General features: G+C 46.3%; 1 protein-coding gene across 4 annotated transcripts in view; it reads left to right on the forward strand.

The window, feature by feature from the left end:
* Positions 1 to 22259, forward strand: part of LOC114065558 (excitatory amino acid transporter 4-like) — a 36172-nt gene extending 13913 nt beyond the window's left edge. The window contains exons 3-13 of one of the 4 annotated variants that reach the window (XM_027899582.1): positions 7087 to 7328; positions 8171 to 8308; positions 9101 to 9305; positions 10117 to 10159; positions 10729 to 11069; positions 13294 to 13527; positions 14446 to 14640; positions 15068 to 15202; positions 17478 to 17581; positions 19868 to 19895; positions 20559 to 22259. In XM_027899582.1, the coding sequence (XP_027755383.1) occupies positions 7115 to 7328; positions 8171 to 8308; positions 9101 to 9305; positions 10117 to 10159; positions 10729 to 11069; positions 13294 to 13527; positions 14446 to 14640; positions 15068 to 15202; positions 17478 to 17581; positions 19868 to 19872 (1614 nt within the window). In that variant the 5' untranslated portion in view covers positions 7087 to 7114 and the 3' untranslated portion in view covers positions 19873 to 19895; positions 20559 to 22259. Of the gene's footprint in view, positions 1 to 7086; positions 7329 to 8170; positions 8309 to 9100; positions 9306 to 10116; positions 10160 to 10728; positions 11107 to 11269; positions 11308 to 13293; positions 13528 to 14445; positions 14641 to 15067; positions 15203 to 17477; positions 17743 to 19867; positions 19896 to 20558 lie in introns of those variants that run through there. The other 3 variants (XM_027899581.1, XM_027899580.1, XM_027899583.1) reach the window with 3 other exon arrangements.
* Positions 22260 to 23177: the final 918 nt, after the last annotated feature.

Here is a 23177-nt window from a genome sequence, read left to right on the forward strand (position 1 = left end):
ACCCCCCCCCCCCCCCAAGTCTTCTCTCCTTCAGGCTGAGCAGTCCCAGTTCTCCCAGCCTTTCCTCATGGGAGATGCCCCAGTCCCTCCATCATCTCTGCAGTCCTTCAGTGGACTCTCTCCAAAGTGCCCATCTCTCATACTGGGGAGCCCAGACTTTGACACAGCATGCCAGCTGTGGCTTCATCAGTGCTGAGTGAAGAGGGGGAGTCACCTCTCTCAACCTGCTGGCACAAACACAGCAGAGTTTCTGGCCCCTGGTTCTGGTCCCACCCAGGATGCCCCAGGAGTTCTGTGGTCCCAGGGGTGATGTACTGAACGCAGGCACTAAGAAAAGGCTGCACTGTTTTTTGGGTTTAATGTTGAGTTTTGTCCGGACCATGTAAATTATTCTAAGGTATTTCCTCTTTGCCCAGCACAGCCTGACCCTGACCATTGCCTGGACAAAACCAGGCCAGAGATCTCTGCAGTCCCCCCACGCTTAGAACACTCACTGTCCTGTGACAGCAGAGCTGTTGCATTCCTCTGGAGTGAGGGCAGAGGTGTGCACAGGCATAAAGGAAATTTTTTTCTCTGTGTGTAGTTTCTGTTCCTGTTGTAAAGGTGTTCTAAGGCATGAGAAGCTCATGTGAAACAGCAAGTTATCCCCTCTGGTTCCAAGCATGACAGTGAAACAGGTTCTCTATGGGCAGCAGGACTGTCTATTGTCCCCAGCAGAAATTCAACACATCACTGCAACACAGAATTGACCTCCTCTGGCCAGCACCACTGCCCTCATCTCTTAGGAGATGTTTTCCACATGAAACTGCCCTCTCCAAGCCGTGTAGCTCTGCACCTCCTGCAGCTCCCTCCAGATCCTGCCTGCAGAGGCAGCCCTAAGCTGGGCAGCACTGGGCTCTGCACTGCACCAGCACTGCCCAGGGACAGGCACCCTTCCCGTGGGGCTCTGCAGGGCTCCCCCAGCACCATGGAACAGGTACACACAGAGTGGATCTGCCTGTCCAGTGCACAGACCAGATTCATGACCCATAAATTCCTGAGGAAAGTCTCCCTTTCACCTCTGCTGACAGCCTGCCACATGCAGGGCTCAAAGAGAAGCTTGCTTGTGAGCTCCCATGGGCACAAACCACCTCATTAGAGACAGTGCAAAACCTTTCATGAAAAAAATTTAGAAACACTTACAGCCTGCCTCTCGACGCTGCTGTTTGAATAACTGAGTGTAGGAACATTTCAGTGATGGCAGCTTTATAAAAGTCAGACTTGGCTGGGTTTTTTCTGAAGCTCATCCTGCACAAAAAACAAAGTAAGAAGAAGTTGAAGACTTTCACAGCAGCTTTCCTAGAATCTGAGTTAAATCAAAATTTCCTCAGCAAACAACTTAAAATTTGCCCCAACAATTTCATTTTTTTTCTATTGTTCTGATGCAGCAGTATTCAAGATGTGCATATTGGTTCCTGAGAACTGAAAAATCTCCAGTCTTGAGCATTTAATGTTGCAACACGAAAGGTGTATCATTCCCACACGTGCAATTCATGCCTGGGCACTTCATTACAAGACAAAGTCTGAGATTACTTTCACCCTAAATTCCAAATACAGCACTGTACCATCTACTAGGACATAAATTAACTCTGCCCCAGCTGCCACTCATCCTCTCAGGGATGGAGTATGCTCTATATTTTCTATCCCCTAATTTGTCCCACAGTAATTCCTGGTACTGCTTTTCTGTCAGCCTGTGCTTCTCTGTGATCTTTCCGGTATCTTTTTGAGTCATTGGAGTGTACAACTAAGAGTTTTTCTTTCTATGTTTACTCTTTTTCACTTATTCACAGAGCAAATCATCCTTCCAGTCACTCGTGAGCAAATGAACAGCTCAGCCCTCTGCACAGTTTCTTTTTGGCCCTCACAACTGAAATCTCTGTTGGCAGACTGTCCCCACAACCAGTGATGACAAAGGCATCTCCTCCTTCGTCCCATGGTATATCCATTGCTTTAAAAACCTTTCATAAATGATCCCTGATAAAGGATTTTAAAAGACTCTATCTGATCTGACACTGAGGTTATGTCCTTACTGATGTGGGTTTTTCTTCAATTAGATGCATTTGAAGATTGCCTTTTACTTCTCCTTTTCTCCTCAGTTCTCCATTTTAACAAGCTGATCTTTTCTCCAGGAGAGGGGCATGGACAAAGATGTGAGATGTGGGAGGCTGTGTGTCTTTCCAGAGTCTGTAGTAAAAGCACACATACAAGAAGCGATTTCAAGTTTCTCTTCTGTGTGCAATATTTTACTCTCAGATTCTAAGTGTGGAACTTTGTGGGGCCAAAAGTATGCAAATTGTAAGAAGGGGATGCAAACCTGCCCTGATGCTCCTGCACTCAGCGCTCCAGCACTGGGAGTGTGCCATGGCTTCCTCCCATCTCCCTTCAGCCAGGATTTTAACACCTTCTGTCTTTAAAACACGCTCAAGGAAGGGGCTGCACACTGGATGGTGTCAGCTTTTCTGATGTTGGCTGCTTTAGCAGAGACAAGGCATAAAGAGGACAGGTGTTCTTCAGTGTCCAATACAAACTGGAACAGATGCATGTCAGCTGATTCAAAGATTTCCTGCTTTCTAGATCTTTATAGATTCTTATGCTCTATTGCCCTCCTCCCCCCATACTGGAAATCTCCCTGGTTTAGATAGGAAGAAAACCACTGAAAAATCTGCAAAGAGAAGGACAAAATGTAGTGCAGTAGTCTTCCTTCCTCATTTTTCACTTTCACTGTCTTCTGACTGATGCCCCTAAAATAGCCAAAATTCCACTGTTTATGTGAAACCTCACTGCCAGGAACTAGGCATTAGTTTTGCAACACTGAAATTTCTTGCAAAATACTCTATGCCTTGAAATTACCTCCAAAAATGCTCTCAAACATCTCAGTTTTCCTGGCTAAGTGAAGCCTGGAGGAGCAGCCATGGATAGAACAACCTGCACCAAGAGGGCAAAGCCACTTTCTTCCTCACAAGAAGAAAAATCCAAGCCATTGACAAGAGTGTTCTGATGACTTACTGCAACAGTCTGAGAACTTCCAGCTGATGCAATAGATAATACTTAAACAAATCCAGCGATGCAGAGGGAAAGTGCTGTGGAGGGGGCCTCTCTATTGCAAAATATGCAGATTGAGAAAGGAAGCAAGTTAGCAGGAGGGTGGGGACATCATTGGAGTAAGATCTGCCAGTGAGTTCCCTCTGTGCAATAAGTTTTGCTCTGAGAAGGCGGCTGAGCACATGGTGGAACATGGAATCTAATTATTAATCCTGTACTTTCCCATATCAATACAGAAATTTCATTTTGTTCACACAAAAGTACATTTTCCAGCGCACGTGGAGAAAAGAGCAGGTGAGTCCCTTTATATTTGCAGGTTGTACCCTGTTCGGGAGTTTATGCCGTTGCTGTGCTATGGTCCAGCTCCAACAAAGGCAAGGTTTGAAGGAGAGGGAGCCCGTTTTTCCATACTCCTGGATCCACATGGGTCTCCTCGGGTCATCACAGCAAGCAGGAAGTCCGTTTTGTGTGTAGCAAGTCTGTGGTGGGTGATTTCAGAGCCATCGATGTGACTTTTCACTTCACTAAAGAATTTGGAGCTTTGCACATTGAAGTGAGGCAGCACTTCCCCCTGCCAAGGTGTACTGGGTTGTTTGATGAAGAGTGAGTGGTTTGGGAGTAAGAAAAAGAGTGTCTGAGGTTTAAAACTTTCTTTGGTGGTTCTGCTTTTAGAACTGGTTGCCTCGGGTGGTGATCTGTTCTACTTTAGGAAGCTGCACTGCATCTCTGCTGACTGGAGGCAAGCCAACACTATCCCAATCCACAAGAAAGGTGTGATGGAAGACAGAGGGGACTAACTCCAGACCTGTGAATCTAACCTCAGTTTCTAGAAAAATTATGGAGAAGGTCATACCGAGTACTACTGAAAAGCATTTAAAGAATAATGCAATCATTAACCAGTCAACACATGTTCACGAAGGAAAAGTCCTCTTTAACCAGTTTGATCTCCTTCTAGGATGAAGTCACACACCCAGCTGATGAAGGGAAGCTGGTGCAAATCTAAATTGGGAATGGAGTGGCTGGAGAGCAGCCCTGCAGAAAGGGACCTGGGGTTCCTGACTGGCAGCAGGCTTAAGGGGAGTGAGCAGGGTGCCCAGGCAGCTGAGAGGGTAAATCACATGCTGGGGACATCACAGAATGACCAGCTGCTCCAGAGAGGGGATTACCCTGCACTGGTCAGCACTGGTGTGGCTTCACCTGGAGCACTGTGTGCAGGGCCGAGCCCCAGCACTGAAGGATAGGAAGGTCCTCAAATGTGTCCAGAGAAGGGGAATGGAGGGTGAACGTCCTGGTGAAGGGCTGGAAGACACATCCTGTGAGGAGTGGCTGAGAGGTCTGGGCTTGTCTCCTCCAGAGAAAAGGAGGCTGAGGGGGTGATGTCTTTGCTCTGCAGCTTCCTGAGGAGGGGACATGGAGAGGGAGGTGCTGGGCTCTTCTCCCTGGGATTCAGGGACGGCACAACTGGGAATGGCTCAAAGCTCTGTCAGGGGAGGGTTAGACAGGACATTAGGAAGCATTTGAATGCCCAAGCGACGGGACAAAAGGTAATGGCCAGAAATTAAAACACAAGTTCCACCTCAATGTGAGGGAGAAGAACTTCTTTACACTGAGGGTGGCAGAGCACCGGAACAGGCTGCCCAGGGAGGTCATGGGGTCTGCCTCTCTGGAGATATTCCAAACCCACCTGGGCACATTCTTGTGTCACCTGCTCTGGGTTATCCTGCCATGGTGGAGGGGTTGGACTGGATGATCTCCAGAGGTCACTTCCAATCCCAGCTACTCTGTGATTCTGTAATTTCTTTATGGACAGGGTGGTCAAACCCTAGAAAAGGCTTCCCTGAGAGGCAGTCAGTGCCCCAGGCCTCTCAGTGTTTGAAGCATTTGGGCAGTGGCCTTTGCAACAACCTTTAACTTTTGGTCAGCCCTGAAAGGGTCAGGAAGTTGAATGAGGTGATCATTGTAGGTCCCTCCAACTGGAATGTTCTGGTCTATAATTTTCTATCCCTTCAGCTGCTGACTGTGCAGACAATTACTTATTTCATTATAAGTAAGGGCAGTAAGCTCTGGGACAGACTTCTAGACAAAAGCAGATAAGGTGGATCGCAAAAGGGATTATCCTGTGAGTATGTGAATGAAAAGAGTGAGATCTGTGAGATGTGCTCTTCCTTGTAAGGTCAGTGATGCCAGTAACTGGCAAGACAGGAGGATACAAGATGTGTGAAAGTCCTGGGTCATTGGAACCTGACAGCTAATAATGTTTTTTGTCCAACTCTATATCTGGGTGGCTACTGAATAAATAATACAAGTCCATTCTGGGACACAGGGGATGGAATCCACAGTTTCTAAACCAGCTGTTGAGTTCAGGAGGCATGAACTCAATTAACAGAAAGAATATGTACTTTGCAGTTCATTTTTTTTTATGGGTAGCTGTGAAAAACAGGACTGGCAGTGAAAAGAAGGAACACAGGCAAAGTTTCCGCACAGTCTGGTGTGTATTGTCTCCATCAGCAGATAGAAGGGGGGCAGTGTAGTAAGGAAGGGAATGTGTGATCAAGCTGGAATGAGCAGACCAAAATCTGCAGAATGCTGTTTGTTGATCCAAAAGCTGGGGTGTCCACAGAAGCACTGAAAGGTTCCCACAGCAAATGGCCAGAATCTTTGCCAGTGGCCTTCACACAGCTCAGCCTTCGGAGGGCTTAGAGTTACTTGGCTGGGCCACCACTGCTCTGAACCTCATGGAGCCATTAACATCCGTGCAAACAAACCTTCTCTCAGAATGGAGGTTTTCCTCCACCTTCTGTGGAAATGACCTTGCAACCTGTATTATGAACCAGCTCCTCTTTAAGGCAGTGTCTTCAGGTCATAATAGGCATTTATCTGGGTCCAGATGGAAGACACTGTATGTATATTTTATAGAGAATATAGTCTCAGTTGTGAGGGTTTCTTTGATTTAAATTTAGGACTACAAACAGGGTAGCTCTTATTTGATTTACACCACCAAAGACAGGTCTTCCAGCGCTTGCTGATCTCTTCTTTGGTTTCATGTAGGTTTGTGTTACCTTTGCAAACTTCTGGGAAGAAGAATCATTTTCAGACCTTGTGTCTGTCAAGGCACAGTGACAGAAGGAAAATGCAACCTGCACAGTCAGTCAATACTCTTCCTTATGATAAGAACTGTTGGGTTGCTGGTGCCTTCTAGCACTCCAGAGGGGACTGGTTTGCCTCTGTAACTCCCTTGTTCTTTTGTTCTGAAGAATATAGGAATAATAGTAAAAAATGAATGGATAAAGTACAGTAGACTGCTCCAGGCCTTGCAACCAGTTGGTAATGGAGCAGAATTGGTTCTTCATTTATCTCTTTGGAGTAGGTTTGATTTCAATCTTAGTACTTATGAGGACAAGGGTTAACCACATCAGTGGAGTTTGACAAGAGATAATACTTGAAAGTCCTGTTATGTTTATAAGGAAAATCAGTAAATAAAGTCTTATCTTGAGGCTCCACAGAAGGCAAAGGGATTATGTTCCTTTCTACAGAAACAGCCAGTGCTGCTCACCGTCATAGGAAAAGCTGCTGTGGTGAGGGCCTGTCCATCTAGGAGTTATGTCAGAAATGTTTGCTGCTTGGTTTTGTTTGGAAGAGTTTGTACACAGGAAAGGGGTTTATTGCCAGGTGATAAAAAGTGTGTTCCTGTCCAAACTGATAAAAAGCCTGGGTGGCTGTGGAGCCCTTTCTGGCTGCCCAGGCCCCCACAAGCCACTTGTCACTGCAGACTGGGTGCTATAGTAGCCAGAACTTTCTAGAGGCACCAAAGCAGTAGTAACAAGACCCTGGCAGCCCTTTAGATGCTTTCCATGAGGTCTGCTCCTTGCAGATGGGCAGAGGAGCGCATGAATCAACTCCAAAGACATGTGCTCAGGGCCCCAGGGAAATGACCCAAAGGTGAAGGGAAGGTGCACAGCAGCTTACGCTCTCCTGCCTGTCCTTCTCACTGCCCAGCGTAGGCAGAGCTGCAGGCTGAGCAGCCGTGCTGGCCATGAGCGAGCAGAGCCACGTCAACAGCCTGTTCCTCAACGAGGATGCAGCCAAGCGGCTCCACACCGAGAGCCGCGTGCGGCGCCTGCGCCAGGCCGTGCAGAAGAGAGCGGCGCGGGCCAAGAAGCGCGTGCACAGCATCACTGCCAACAGTGCCAAGAGCTTCCTCAGGAGAAACGCCTTCGTCCTCTTCACCATTGCTGCGGTCTTACTAGGTATGGAGCTGCTGGCAACACCAGGCACCGTTTATAAATGTGGGGAAGTGTCTGTTTATTCTACAAGAGTTTATTTTATTATAGCGATTTGGCTGGGGAGGTGAAGTTGATGAGCTGACAGCTCAAAGTGCTGTCCACATTATGAGTGCCTTTGTGTGCAAGAACAACAGACTCTGCAGAGGGTGTGCATGCAGGAGCGTATCCTTGTTGATCCTTTCTGGCTGCAGTGTAGAAACAGTCAACAGCAGAAAGGGTTCAATGATCTAGCTCAACCAATCCTTATAAAAATCATCCAGGTTTCTTCAGAGGCATCTTGTGAGTGCAGCTGCAGGTACAAGGGATCTTCAGATTCATCCCACAGCTTTAGCCTGACAGGACTAGAACTGAAGCAAGGGGCCGTGATACAATGCACACCAAATCTGCTCAGCAGACAGCAGGTTGTCCCTAGCTTTTGATCCAGGCTATATCCAGGCTGAATTCAGCTTTAAGAGGTGAATGAACAAAGACTATGAACCGTGTAGTCACAGTTTAGGCTTGGAAATCATAACTCCAGTCAGAGCATTTTGTGTTCATGAGTTTCATGGGAACAGACTGCAGAAGAGAGACAAGGAAACAAGATCTCTGGTTTAGCACAAGGCTCCTGTGCACAGAAATATGTCAGAGGGAGAGAAAGCATACAGTAAAAACTGGATCACAGCCTTTTAGAAAATGAGCATTTGTTCCTTTGGGGAGAGGGGGAGCTGAAAGGAGATGAGAAAGAGAAAAGCCACGTTGTAGGACTGAGGGACAGGCCACTGGATCACACTGTCCCATTTCCATTCTCATCCCTTGCTGATCCACAGGGATTATCCTGGCATTCTCCCTCCGGCCCTACCAGCTGACCTATCGCCAGATCAAGTATTTCTCCTTCCCTGGAGAGCTGTTGATGCGTATGCTCCAGATGTTGGTTCTTCCTCTCATTGTCTCGAGCTTGATTACAGGTGAGAAGTGCTTTCTGCTGCTTTCATCTGAGGCAATGGTCAGAAAGACAGATGGTAGCTATTGTTGCAGTACCCCTTTGTGCCCCAGCTGGCGGTGCTTGGATTAGCTTGGCTTACGATGGTGAACATGATCCACATTCATCCCCTGCTGGCTCAGGAGGAGGGCAGAGAAGCAGAAGGCCTTGTGCTTTCTCAGAAGACTGGGGAGAACACAATGCAGTGGTTCCAATGCCCAACCCTTGAGCGGTAACGAGGATTTCATCCTATGTAACCTCAAATGTCGTTTGTTGCCCAAGTCAGCTTCAGGTTTTCTTCAACCTAGAGAAGGTTAGTTTGTTATTCCAAAAGGACTGAGGTTGATCACCAGCTGGAGGGCTTGTTTCACCCAGATCCTCATAGAAGATGTGCCAGACAGCCAAGCTTTCAGACAGCAGAAGGGACTGAAAGGCATTCCACCTCCTGAAACATCCCACCATTAGGGACTGAAAGGCCCAATGTACTGGGAGGGGATTATTTCCCTCCTGAGAGCTTTTGAAGAAAATTGCTACACTCCCAAATGCAGCCTAAGACCCACCAGTGCTATGCTTCTTCATGACCACAAGCCATATCCTCCCATACTCACATCACCCTGGAACTCCAAAGTCTGCCCTTTGTGTGCTATGCTTCCTAGAGACTCTACCTCCCTGCCCAACTCATGCATGTGCCTTGCACCCTTTGAATCTTCCTCAGGCTTTCCCGTTTCTCTCTAAAACAATAGACTTGCTCACCTTGTCTGTCTGTGTGACACCCCAGGGATGGCCTCACTGGATAGCAGAGTCTCAGGGAAGATGGGGATGCGTGCTATTGTCTACTACATGGTGACCACAATCATAGCAGTCTTCATCGGCATCCTCATGGTGATCATCATCCACCCAGGAAAAGGATCTAAGGACAAGCTCCACCGAGAAGGCAGAATTGAGCAGGTGCAGACAACAGATGCCTTCATGGACTTGGTGAGGTGGGTGAACAAGATGGTCTCATGTTGAGACCGTATCAGTGAGATTACATCCCTCCATGCAATGTCCTTTTGAAGTGTCACAGCTTTAGGCATCCAGGAAAGGGGTTAGTGGTTGAGTCTTGGCCAGCCTACTGCTCATAGCTTAGTCTGGTTAACCGACTCAGAGGTTGAGTGCTTGGCTTGGAGTCCAGCCCTGCTGCTGGAGTCTTAATGCAAGAGGCCAAGGTATGCTCAGCAAAACAAGCAATGAAACCCATCAGTGGCTGCATTCCCTTCAGGAATTCACCCAGCAAAGGCTAGTCCAAATACCCATCTTCAGTGACCAAAGGAAATCAAGGAAATGGTTCCCAAGGCGTTGTCTCTCTCTCCCTTGCTGGGACCTTACACAGTAAATTGTAAAGCTGTACCATCTCGAGTGGTATGGAGCAATGCTTCTGAGCTACAAGGTAACAGAGAGTTCAAATGGCAGTTGTAGAGCCAGGCAGTATATGAAATATTGTAATATGTTATTGTTTCAAGATTCAGTTGGGTTTGATGATGCTCTGACAATGTCCCAGTGTGTAGTCTCTTTCCACATATCTGAATAACCTTCTGGAGTCTGAAAAGATGCAGCAGGAGTCTGACATGATACAAGAGGTGCTGTGTTCAGATCAGCATACTCCTTTCTTCTGTCACTCAGACAGAAAGGGCTTGAGCAGACATTGTGACAGTTGTGACTTCAGACACTACTCCAGGACAAAGAAGTTGGCCAGGAAGCCCATGTTTTCTTCCCAGTTCAGTAATAACTCTTTCCTTGTTTTATCTACTGCAGGAATATGTTCCCACCCAACCTGGTAGAAGCCTGCTTCAAACAGGTATGAAATCTCCCCTGGCCTATCTCTGTGCCCTGTGCCCTAGCCATGCCCCATGCCCTACCCTCTTTTCTGAGGGATGGAACAGCAATTGCTTCCCTGGGTCTGACTGCTGCAGTCATAAATCTGCAAGATTTTCAAGCTGTATGTAGCTGGGGGCTTCAACTTGCATCCCATCCCAGAGAAGCAGGAAGGGTTTGCATGATCTCTGGTAGCAGGCTTGGACTGGCAGTAAAATGGAGCAGATTCCCCCTAAGGATTTGTCTCTTCTGTAATGCTAATGCCCTTGGAAGCAGCACAAAGGGTGATCAGAGAAGCCAGAATATTTCAGTTCTAGCAACATCAGATCTTCTAGTGGTCTCTTTTGACCTTTGGCTCTATGAAATTTCTAAACTTTCTGGTGCAAGTACTATCCTGAGGAGCTTGGGAACAGGTGGGGCAAATTTCCCACACAGATCAGCAGCAACTTGCAATACTCTCCTTAATTTAGGAAGGGATGCAAGAGCCTAGCACGTGTCCTGAGCTTCTGAAGTAGGGCCTGTGAGCGCATCTGATAATCTGTGTCTTTTCAGTACAAGACGCAGTACAGCACCAGGGTCTTCACCAGAACCGTCCTCCACAGCAGCAATGTCACAGCAGGTGTCACCACCACTCAGATCCCTGTGCCTGAGAACTTCACCAGCATCCTGGAGAACGTCACTCACGCCCTGGGGACCATCTCCGAGGTGCTGACCTTTGAAGAAGTCATTCCCATCCCGGGCTCAGCCAATGGGGTGAACGCTCTGGGGCTGGTAGTGTTCTCCATGTGCTTCGGTTTGATGATCGGCAGCATGAAGCAGAAGGGACGGGCCCTGCGGGAGTTCTTTAACTGCCTCAACGAAGCCATCATGAGGCTGGTGGCCATTATCATCTGGTGAGGAGCACGGCCGGTTGGAGCAGGAGGTCTGCAGGTGCAGTTTCCACTGACATGATGAGAAGTGGGGTAGCTTTAAGGATGCCATGCACAGGAAAAGCAGATGGGCACAGTTCTTTAGCTCCATCAGGCTGGAGGGAAAAGTCTGGATGGGATATTTGTTCACATTTCATTTCCTATTCTTTTTGTTTTTGCCTTAGAAATATCAGATACAGCAGGACTTGGTTTTCTTGAGGCTGCTGGAAACATCCCTGGAAGACCAGAGAGCTGGAGTGGAAGACCTCTTAGCCTTACTAGCAGGGGTAGGGTGTGAGGCTTTCCCACCAAAAGCTTCCCTTCCAGCTGTGTTCCAGGAGTCTGACTCAGCTACAAATCACAGAAACCTATTGCTGCTTTCATGCTTTTGGGGTGGCAGCTGTATGCAAAGCTCTGGGAGCTGAGCTGGGTTGAGAAGATCAGCTTAAAGTTGCTGCCTTTCTGTTTGAGGTCTCCCAGATCCCAGTTCCTCTAGAACTCAGCTTGTTCCTTTCTCTGTAAGGCTCCCTGTGACACGTGTTCCAGACATGCAAAGGCATTGCTGAGACAAGTCTTCTCTCAAAGGCAGCATTTTACCAAATCTCATTATTTTAAGCTCTTTATCCATCTAGGACTCAAGGTTGTGTTAGGTACTGCAAAACAGGAGAGATGTGGGTCTGGCAGAACACATGCACATGTCTGACAGGGAAGGGATCTGTCAGCCCCACACCCTCTCCCATTTTAGATCACTGTAGCTTCCTTTCCGTGGTCTTACAGTCACAGTCTTGTATCTCAGAGCAAAATCCTGAGCACAGGGTGGCAGGCCTTACACAAAAAGGCACAAAGGGGAAGAACATCCCTGAGCTCATAGCAGAGTGTTGGGTAGCCCCAACCCCCCTCACCCCGGGATATTTTACTCCATGTCTGAGCCAGAACTTGAGGCTATTCTTTCCTAAGAGGAGAAAAGAGTTGCCTAAGGGCACAGAAGGGAGAGCATGAGCACAGCAGGACAAGTAGAGCTGCACACAACTCCAGAGACCTTCAACACTGCTCCTTCAACCTCCCCTCAGCTGAAGGAAGGCAGGGTGCTGATGTATGGAACTTTGCTTACACTTGGGACACTGCCTGTGCACATTCAGTAGGCAGTGTCTGGAGAGACCTCCTGGCTTATAAAATCCTGCTGGTATGGGAAGCAGGGCTGTCTGCTACAGTCCAGCACTCCTTCCTGAAGCCACAGCCTGCAGATCATCTCCCAGGAGCCTGTTTTTCCTGGGGAGATCTGGTCACTGGCTGAAGCCAAGGATGGTGAGAGGAAATGAAATATTCATGAAATCCTTTCCTGAAACTTTTCCAAACCTCCCAGGCTAAGTTGGAGTTTGGCATGTGGACCTCTGAGCCTTATGCATGAATTGCATGTGAGCTCTTGAGCTGCAGAGGCCCAGCCCTGAGAGGTGTGGCCTTGGATCTGGGATTTTCTTTGGTCCAACTATTATACTAGTGCCCATGATTTTCTCCATGTCTGTCTGATGACTTCCTTTCAGTGGAGCCTCACTGCTGCTTGTGAGATGGAGGGAGAAAAAGCCCTGAAGAATGGACAGGATAACAGTGTACTTCAAAATGAGTTTTTTATATGAGCCGTGGTTGCTTTTACAGGTGTTGGTGTGCCAAGTGCTTCTTACATCAGATCTGGAATCCCTATATGTTCCTATTCCCTAAATATGAACATCTGAAGACAGCAAGGCTGATAGCCCAGAGCCTACGGGACACTCTAGCTTTTACTCCCTCATTCTCTGTTTTCCCTCTACTTTCCTGTGCTTCTCAGTAAAAAGTACGCTCAGCCCAAGATCCATTAGGAAGGAAAGGGACTCTGAAGGCTTCTCTACATAACCTCCTGTATCAATTCTACAAGGAGTGTTGTAGAAACAACAAGTTAGGGAACCCAAAGGGAGGAGGAAAAGTCCAGCAGTGCCCAAGCTGTGGACACGACAGAGTGCTGGGATACCCAGCCATGCAACAAGAGCTGTTTTTTGACCATGTGGTGAACAAGTCCCAGCTCTCTCCAGGATTCTGGGGTCTCATCAAGTGATTAGGCTCAGTGAGAAAATACAGTGTGCTGGCTTACTGGGGATTTGTCCAGGCAGCATGTGTTAAAGCTGGTGGGAAAGTGTGGGAGCCGGTTCTAACCATGGGGCTTGTGTTTCTGCCACAGGTATGCTCCAGTTGGGATCATGTTTTTAATTGCTGGCAAAATCCTGGAGATGGATGACCTAGCAGTGATGGGAGGCCAGCTGGGGATGTACACGCTCACTGTCATCGTTGGACTCCTCATTCATGCCATTTGCATTCTGCCCCTGCTCTACTTCGTCGTCACTCACCGAAACCCCTGGGTATTCATTGCAGGGCTCCTGCAGGCCCTCATCACAGCCCTGGGCACCTCCTCCAGGTATGGCAGCTATGTAGAAGTAGGGTTGGGGCTACGACTCAGCACTCCATTGCTCTCAGCGCAGTACTGTAGTCTCACAATTTCTAGCAGTAGCACTGGACCAGCCAAACTCATTTGGGAGTGGAAAGATTCCCATTCCCCTGCTCAGGAGCCCTAATCACACAGACAGCTCTGGCCACCAGTGAACAGCCCATATTCCTCCTTACCAAACACAGGGGTGACTTTGCTGACAGCACTGCAGTGCTGAGCTCGGGACCAATACCAAATCCCGCTGAATCGCAGCATTCCACGTGCACACACCTCTCACACGCACGGACTTGCACACATTGGCACAGCTCTCTCTCCCAGGTACACAGACTGTGTGCAGCTGTCATTAAACTGGACAAAGGCATCCCCACCAGCATGTTCAACAACTCGTACTGCCACATCACACAGCCGAAGTGAGGGGCTGTGGGTAGCTGTTGTTTCACCAAGTGCCGTGTTTCTTGTTAGATTCATTTCCTGCCTCTTCCATGTACATTCTCACATGAAAACACACAGCACTTTTCCTGCTCGTGTTCTCTTTCAGAAACAATTCTCTGCTTTCTCTGCAAGGCTTGTTCTCACACATGGGTCATTCTTGTCTTATGGATTGAGAGGGGTGAGAAGGGGCTCAAGGTTTTTTTAATAGCTGGAAAAGGAGTTACACATATTCTGTCCCAGCCCCCTGAGGAAAGCCATGTCTGAGTGTGCAACTGCAGTGTGCATCATATCTGAGGAAGCCTTGCTTAGACTGTTCTTTCTCCTAGCAGCTTCTGGCCTCTGGCTCACATGGCAGGGTGAAAAAGCAGGTGGGTAAGGTCATAAACCAGGCAGAGGTTTAGTCCTTCTTCCAAAGTCAGCATACACAATTCATGTTGTTTTGTAAATTCCTTTCAGCTCAGCTACTCTGCCCATCACGTTCAGGTGCCTGGAACAAAATAATGGTGTAGACAGGCGCATCACGAGATTTGTGCTGCCTGTGGGAGCCACAATTAACATGGATGGCACTGCTCTGTACGAGGCCCTTGCAGCAATCTTCATTGCACAAGTCAACAACTATGAACTTGACTTCGGGCAAATCATCACAATAAGGTGACTTTTTGGGACTACAGGAAGGGGTTCAGTTTTGTTGGCTTATCTGAAGTGTGATAGGGTTCCATTGTTGCTCAGAAGATGCAATAAGGAAAAAAAAGTATGGGAAAGAGGGGTTGTACTGTGGCTCCAAGTGTCAAAGTACATATGATTTGGGCACCACATCTTTGAGGCTCCACTTGAGCCCTTCTTGCACATCCAGGTATCAGGAAAAGCTGTTGGGTGCAGTCTGTCATGAGAAAGTGCCTGACAAGGGCAGTCTGATGTGGTGTTGATGTCCTGTGTGTCACCATCCTGCTCAGTGACCAGGGCAGAAGGACTGCCAAGGTGTTTTGTAGGTGATGAGTTTGAGTGACTGACATTTCTGCAAATGTGACCACCTCTTTTCTTCCCTCTGCTGATAGCTGTGCTTTCCTGTTCCCTCCAGCATCACTGCCACAGCAGCCAGCATCGGAGCTGCAGGTATTCCCCAGGCAGGACTGGTGACAATGGTTATAGTGCTGACATCAGTGGGGCTGCCGACTGAGGACATTACACTGATCATCGCTGTGGACTGGTTTCTGTAAGTTCTTTGCTCAGCACCCCGTGCACTCCTGCCAGTGCTTACAGAACTCATCTGTGTTCCTAATGCCTCTGATAAAAGCAGGCTCAGTAACCTGTACCATTAAGCTTGGAACACACCTATATCCATGAGACCTTTGCACAGTAGCTCTCTCTGCCCGTGTGTTATGACCTCCCCCAGAAGGGGAGGGTAACCCAGGCTCTTGTTAGTAGATCCCTGGGGGCGGTATTAGGGTGAAATGATACTGAATGATTGGTGTTTATAAATAAATATATATATATGTAGGATTTATTTTAAAAGAATTTGGTTGCAATGGAAAGCAAGTATGTAGCTGTTTTGGTTATTATTACCTCTAGTAATATAAAAGCATAAAAAAAATACTTAGGAAGATGTACAAGGGAAAAGAAAGAAGGAGAAAGAAAGGATAAGAATAGAAAGGTGTATGGTCATCACCCGTGGGTCTAGCAATGAGACCCAGCAATGTTTTTGCTCTTTAGATGTCCACTGGTCAAAGTGGTCATCACAGTCTTGATCCATCAGGGGTAGGGGAAGCCCATGAAACACAAAGTTTAATACACTCAAGTTCAGGTGGGAATGCCCAGCTACCTCCTCTGGAGTGGGGAGTTTTGCACTGTCTGATGTAACACTGTGGATGACAGAGCACTTTGAGAGGTTCTTTGATGGTTCGTGACACCTTCTAAGACATTGCAGCTGCCTTGCACATCAGCATAGTTGAGCCAGTTGTGCCCCATGAGAAGGGGTAAAAACCTTCAGGCCTGTGTGTGAATGTCTTGGTACTTCCCTGGAAGTGGGTTTCACACCTGAGCCTTTAGGAAAGGGAGGACACTGCCCTGACAAAAAGCACTATCCCATCTCTCAGGATCTGCTACTTATTAGTCCAGCTTGTCCCCTCTGAGGAAGGGTGTTCACCCCCTCTGCCCCTGGGTGGTTCCTTTGCACAACTTCAGCAAAGCACCCACTGCTTTTGAGATGTTTTGGATCATTAACCATTAACATTCCAGTGTCACACCATGCTGGAGTCTTCACCATGTACTTCAGTGACCCAGGGCATCAGACGTCACTTGCAGATCAGCCTGGTGACCAAACAGAATGTCCTCCATTTGCTTTATCTTAAGAGGCACCCAGAAACTATCTCCAGAATGCTGGGGATCAGTTGTGCCAATAATAAGCAAATCCACACTGCAGAATGATGGTTCTGGGCTACCAAACACAGAAAGAGGGATGAGACTGGGCTATACAAATGTTTATATGGGTGTAGCTAGTTATCCACATAGCTACATTTCAGCTTTCTTTCAACCCTTGGGACAAGTGATTTTAAAGGAGTGCTCCTGGGAACTAGATTGAAGAATACGTTTGTGCACAGTCCCCCCTCTCTCGGTCCTCTCAAACACCAAAATCCTGACTGAGGGATACACTGTCAGTGTTTCCTCTGTTCTTCTGTATCTTTTGTCTTGTATTGCTGGTTTGTAGTCAAAGCAGCCAAAGTCGCCTGCCATCCATGGCTGAGCAGTTGGAAACAGTCTTGCCCAACACTTCCACTTTTCCTGTGGATTGTGCAGAAGAACAGAGGTGGCTGGTTAGGGCTCTGCCTCCTAAGAGGATAGCTCACTTCATGTGCTTACCCAGAGCAGCTGATTTCAATCAGGTGCCAAAGGCCTTATCCCTGTTACTGCTGAAGGATCTGATGGGTTGCTGGACTGGTGACAGCTTCAGCATTTCTGATGTACTCTTGTGGTTGTGGAGAATATCTCATTGCAAAGGGTGTTTCAAATCTGCTGTTTTGCACAAAGAATTTGGTGCCTTGTCTTAGTGCACGCTGTCCGTGCTGAGGAAATCTGACTTCCCAGTAGCACTGCCATAGGTTTGCACCAGAATTGCTGCACTTTTTGTAAAACAAAATGCAGCTTAAGTGAAATAGATGTGGTGAAGCTCATCTGAGTCTGCAGTGAGGCCTTTGGAAAGGAAAGTGCCCATGTGGAACCACGGTAACCTTTTTCTCGTTTTGTGTCAAGTCCAAAATTTTCAGTGAGAAATTGGGAATACAATAAAACAGGGATGAATGTCAAGCCTTAACTGAGGGATATCAATCAGGGAAGACTCTCTGGGAGTCATTTTCCTGTCAATGTTGAAGTATCAATTATTAGGGTAACTTAAAAAATAGGACAAGTTTCAATGAAGATGTTTCTTGAAATAATCTACATCCCCTTAGCTGTTACTATGAAACTGTATTTTGTTTTTCTCTCTGATTTTTCAGGGACCGTCTTAGAACAACCACCAATGTCCTGGGGGATTCTCTGGGAGCTGGAATTGTGGAGCATCTCTCCCGGCATGAGCTGGACGCACAGGACTGTGAACTTGGTAAATCTGGGACAGAGGAGAAAGAACAGCTCTCCCACCTGGTTTGCCCACAGAACAACACCCAAAGGCACCCCAGGAGTGAGACAGAACTGTGAAATCGGGCAGCAGTGCAGATTAATGCTGTAAAAAGCCCAAACTTGAAACAGAAGTCCAGTGTCAGAAGGCACTCACTTTCCTCCTCCCTTTGCCACATGCACTCTTCCCTAATCCTGTTTCTCCCATTTTTCTCTGACTGGCATTAAAGAGGAGAAAATTAAACTGCAAAGAAAGTTTTACTGCACAAAAGCCTGATTTAGTCATTCTTATGGGGTCCAAGAGTTAGACCTGAGTAAAGAAGACTCAGTGAAAGAGCTGGAGTAGGAGCTCCTCTATTTTTGAAGTGGCCAGCTGAGTTGGGAACCACCACCTGTGCACTGGCACCAAAATGCTGCCATGATACCGCCCTGCAAAGGCTCCACTTGGTCAGTGCCTTCATCCAGGCAATCTTTTAGCATTGACTTCCTTGCTCACAGTCCTGGTATTTGCACAGATATGCAGATGATGCTTTTTGAGAGCTCCTCTGGCAACCCATCTGGCTGCAGATACCAGAGTGACCCAGGCCCTGAAGGAAGGTGGGACTGTACAGGAGGGACAGGGCTTACTGTGCTGGTAGCACCAGTAGGGATCAATGGGCTTCTCATCAATGGAAGATGCTAAAGGATTGTGAAAGAAGCAAACAGTTAAAGAATTTATTATCTCCATTATTCAGTCTCTGAAACAGCTCTTCCGTCTACCAATCTCTGCCAAGACAGTTAACTTCATTTCTCTTTAGCAAGCTCTTCTCCCTTTTTGAAACAAGAAGGGCAAATGCAAAGTTTAAGAACAGTTTGCCCACCTGAGTAGTGTGTCCATGTCAGGAATGATTCCCTGCCACTCCAGATTTGCTCAGAAAACAGTTTCACTCCTCATCACAAGATTCCTAAGGAAATGGTTCCTATGCTCATCTTTGGCTATTTTCAGAAGTGACTTCCCCTCAGTCACATTGCTCCAGAATGTGCTTTCAAATATTTCTAGCTCAGTTGGTTAGGGCATGGTGCTAATAACAGCAAGGTCTGTGAGCTCAATTCCATATGGGAATTCATTTAAGAGTTGGACTCTACAATCCTTATGGGTCCCTTCCAACTCAGAATAGTCTGTGAAATCTCTGTCTTTCTACATCTCCTTGTCTTTTACAGGCAGAAACAAATCATTTCTTAGCCCTTGCACAATTTTGCCAGATCCCAAACTTAAAAATTCAGGATATATTTTTCAGCTTCTACAAAAGGGAGTTCAGCTTCTGTTTAACACACTTGAACATAAGCCCAAATGACATCCAAAACATCTCAGAAGCTAAAGCTACAAGTAGGGATGTGCTTCAGCCATGGTCTCTCCCCCTTCCCTGGCATGGCCAGGAACACAGCTGGTATCTCTCACAACAGTGAACAGGACTACTGGGACTTGCTCCATAATATCCAGGTCCATGAACATCCAGAAAATTAATGTCTAGACATAACCAGGAATATGTTAAGGATCCCCAGTGTTGGGGCTGCTGCAATGTAGCTGTCTTGCTTTTGGCACAGCCAAGCTCAGGAACAGCAGTGAGCAGCCTCCTGGCCCACAGCCAAACTATCTACACTGGACAGCTTTCACTTGAGGTCTGCACATTATTCCCAACCCACTGTGTCACTTATCCTGGCTTTCCACACTGATGCTTTTCATCCCTAGCCATAGCCATACACTCAGAGGTGCACCTCATGGAACCAAGACCTCAGAGGCATCAGCTGGAGTCAACTTCGCCAACTACAACTGCACACCTGCCCAAGCTGCCCTGCCCTGCACTAACAAAGCTTCCTCAAACACATCTCTTGAGATGTTCAAAGCCAGTTCCTGAGGCTCTTTTTGATTGCTCAGGAACAGCAGGGTTACATACAGGTGCTGCCACATTCCGCATCCTGTAGGCACAGTATCCTATTTTTGTAGACTGGATGATTATTTTGAACCTGAAGTAAATGCACAAACACATCCCTGTCAGGTAAGAGTGGTAGCAGAGCAGGGAAACTAGAAGTGTGTGGTAGCTCCGTTTAGCAGTGGCTGGCTTCACACCCGAAGGTTGTTTCTGACTGTGGGAGGCAGGTTGCTTATTTTGACCAGAGACCTACTCTAACAGGGGGCAAGTGAGCAGGATAACAAACTACTATCCTCCTCTTTGCAGCAAATTTTCTAATCTTGTATGAATACTTTTATAACATCTACTCTTCTTCTTTCTAGACTAAGCAGACCCTGCATACTTTTACAGGTAATAATCCTTCATGTTCTTCTTCTCTGGACTTTTTCGTCACTGTTCGATGTTTTTCTTGAAGTGGAATGACTAAAATTTGACACAACAATCCAATTGAAGATTTATTAGTGCTGAGCACTGAGGAAAAAGTGTTTCCTCTACATTAAGATTTCGATCTTGAACTCATGTTCCCATCCTTTAACAGCATGCTATGCATTGGCTAAAGTGGATAACTGTCCCTGGTGCCAACATACAGCAAACTCAAGTCTGTTCATCTTAACTCTTAGTGAGGTTAGACTCTGATGAGACAGCTGTATCTAAAAACTGGATCTTAATCAAAGAGTTTTAAGATACACTGCATTAGCTTACATCGACAGTGGGCTAAGATAGCACTAGCTTCTCATTAACACTGCTCAACTGACATGAGTCTAAACCTTCACAAAGAACAGACTTGCTTATAAAACCCAATAAAAGGCTTTATTTTTTAACAACACCATGATAGCATTACTCCAATGCTTTTGGCTTTACTCCAAACAATAATTCCTACACCATTTTAAACAGAACTGCTGCCTATCCACCAGTTTCTCAGCCTGTCTTTGTGCAGTTGATTATTATTACCTTAGTAATTTCAAGTTGTCCATAATTAACTGCATCTTTGTTTTCTTTCTTGGTTTTTTTCAGACTATTTGTCCAACTTTTCAAGAAAACGAATTCTAATCCTGAAGAGACTTCCTGTATATAAAGGGCGAACTAAAGGATGAAGCAGAAGAAAAGCTTGTTGGATTGAATTGTAGCTCACATGGGAATTAATTTTTGGAAGTCCTATGGCTTGGGTTATACAGACAGTCACACTAGATGATCACAAGGGTCCCTTCTGGCTTTAGAATATATGCACGTGCTTTCTGATTTAGAGATACTGCAAAGGGTCCTTCGAGCCCGATCATTTCTAAGAGCTGTCTGGAGGGATATTAATGATACTTTAACAAAACTCAGCAGGAGTCTAAGCTATTTTCAGTTGCTGTTAGCAGACATGCACACATATCAGACAAGGGGCTCTCCATACCACATTGCATCCATATGTTTGCTGATGTTCCCACAAAGAGGGATGTTCCCACATCAAGCCTTGCCGTTCATGATTTCCGCTTTCAACTCAAGATTAACGGAGCACGAACAAGTAGAAGCCTCATTTTCAAACACTGCAAACGAGTCTTCCATGGGAAATTTCAGAATTCAGTTGATAACTTTTAGGTTTGGTGTTTACTCATGTTGTTAACCAGTTTATGATTGGGATTGTCTGTTTACAGTACTTGAATAGCAAAGTATTGTCAGGAATTTCTGTATACATATATTTTATATACATATGATATATATATATGAAAGGAATGCATGTGTGCAAGCCTACATATACACTGAGTCAATTTTTTTGTTGCTAATCCAAGAAGGAAAGCCAGTACTAAACTCTCACTCTGTGTAAAGCTACATACTTCGCCCACCTTAATCACCAATTAATCCATCAATTAATCTCATCCTTAAAACAAAAAACAGAGGCTGCTCTACCTCATTCCACAAATGAGTCATCCAAAGCCAGGTTTGCAGGAAGGAGCTCAATGCATGCTGATTTTGACTTGTACCTGCTGGTGATGTAACAAGAACTTCTCAATGTATAGAGAAAATTCTCCACTTTGTCTTTGGCTTCCCTGTATACATCCCAAAGACCCCCATCCCCACTGCATCTGTCTTGGCAAGGGGCAGGCTTTCAGACCTCAGTGAAAAATACAAAAGTGTTTGTACTCATTCCAAATCCAGTGTTGACCTTGTATGAACTCAGCCTTCAAAACTGGATAACTGAAAGTATTAAATCATTTTATTCAGTCTTTTTAAATTACCAGATATTTGAGAGCTTATGCAGTCTTTTCTTTACTGCAGTCCTGCTGCTTCTACTTGGAGAAATTTTCCAAGTTTCTCCTATTTGCAAACAGATCTCTTCCTAATGATTAGAGATGGGCAAAATTTGGGATGAAACAGAGAGCTATCTCAATGCATACATATGCAAGGAGCTTTTGGATTAGGATGCATCTCTTCAAAATTAATTTGAAGAGAGAAAATCCAGGAAGAATACAGATTTTCAGTTAGGCCATGTGTCACATTACCTCTGTGATACATCCACATTATTCCAGGAGTCAGATCTGTCCATGAAAACTGACCTGAAAATGTATGTCCTTTTGCTGTGCCCAAGGAAGAACTGGAAATCAGTCCTGTACAGTATGTTCATGGCATTCAGGCAGTTTGTTAATTCCTGAGGGCTTTTTCTTCATCCTGTGAGTTTCAGTGATAATACAGATAGTTTGCATATTTGAAAAATAAAGGGAATTTTTTCCACAATGCTTTTCCATGATGGTTTTTTCTATTATTTTTCCTCAGGACTACGACCTTACAAAGTCAGGAGTGTTACTTTTAGCATTATCTCCACGTCCTTATGTCATGGGTCAAATACTAATCTCAGATTTTTACAAGGCCTTTCCTTAAAGCTTTTCCTTTGATGCCATCTTTGGCATATATCCATAAACTGGCAAGGTTGCAGGAGGCTTGCTTCATGTGCAGCACACAGCACACAGGCACCTACTTCCAGCTGGAAAATCTATCCCAATAAAAAGGTTATGTGGAAAAGGTCTCTGACGCATAAACAACAATGGGTTTACATTACTCGCCAAAATGTAGCATTAATGGCATGGTATCTACACAAAGTGAAAGCTGTTAGTTCTCTCCTTGGTATCATATCCCTTTTTCTCATCTTCTGTTCCCTAAGGGACAGGAATCAAGGCTGATAAGAGGGATGCTGGGGCAAATGTGTCCCCAGTCCCACAACACCCAAGAAAGGCATCAGCACAGACTCAGAGGAGCTGGCCAGGTCCAGCCTGGAGTCCAGGCCATGAGAAAATGGCACGGTGATGAGTAGGTATGAGGGGCAGGCCCAAGGGAGGCTGCCCAAGGCCATTAAGGCCTAATAGTGCCCTTGGGGTGCATCTGCAATCCAGTACACCCTTCTGCCCTCCTGCCACACAGACTCTTGTGTGGTAGCAGCAGCTTGGCTGACAAATCTCTAAATATCCTGTTGTCGAACCCCTCTGCTCAAAGCAGGATCGAGTAGCACAGGCTGCTCAGGACTTTGGTTGGATTTCAAACATCTCCAAGGATGTAGGTTCCACACCCTCTCTGAGCAACCTGTTCCAGCATTCAATCATCCCACAGTAAAAAAAGCTCTTCTTTGTTAAAACAGAATTTCTTGTCTTTCGATTTGTG

Source organism: Empidonax traillii, unplaced genomic scaffold (genome assembly GCF_003031625.1).
Source record: "Empidonax traillii isolate 1590-97213 ecotype Southwest subspecies unplaced genomic scaffold, ASM303162v1 scaffold677:size394641, whole genome shotgun sequence".
In the NCBI taxonomy this organism is placed as follows: Eukaryota; Metazoa; Chordata; class Aves; order Passeriformes; family Tyrannidae; genus Empidonax; species Empidonax traillii.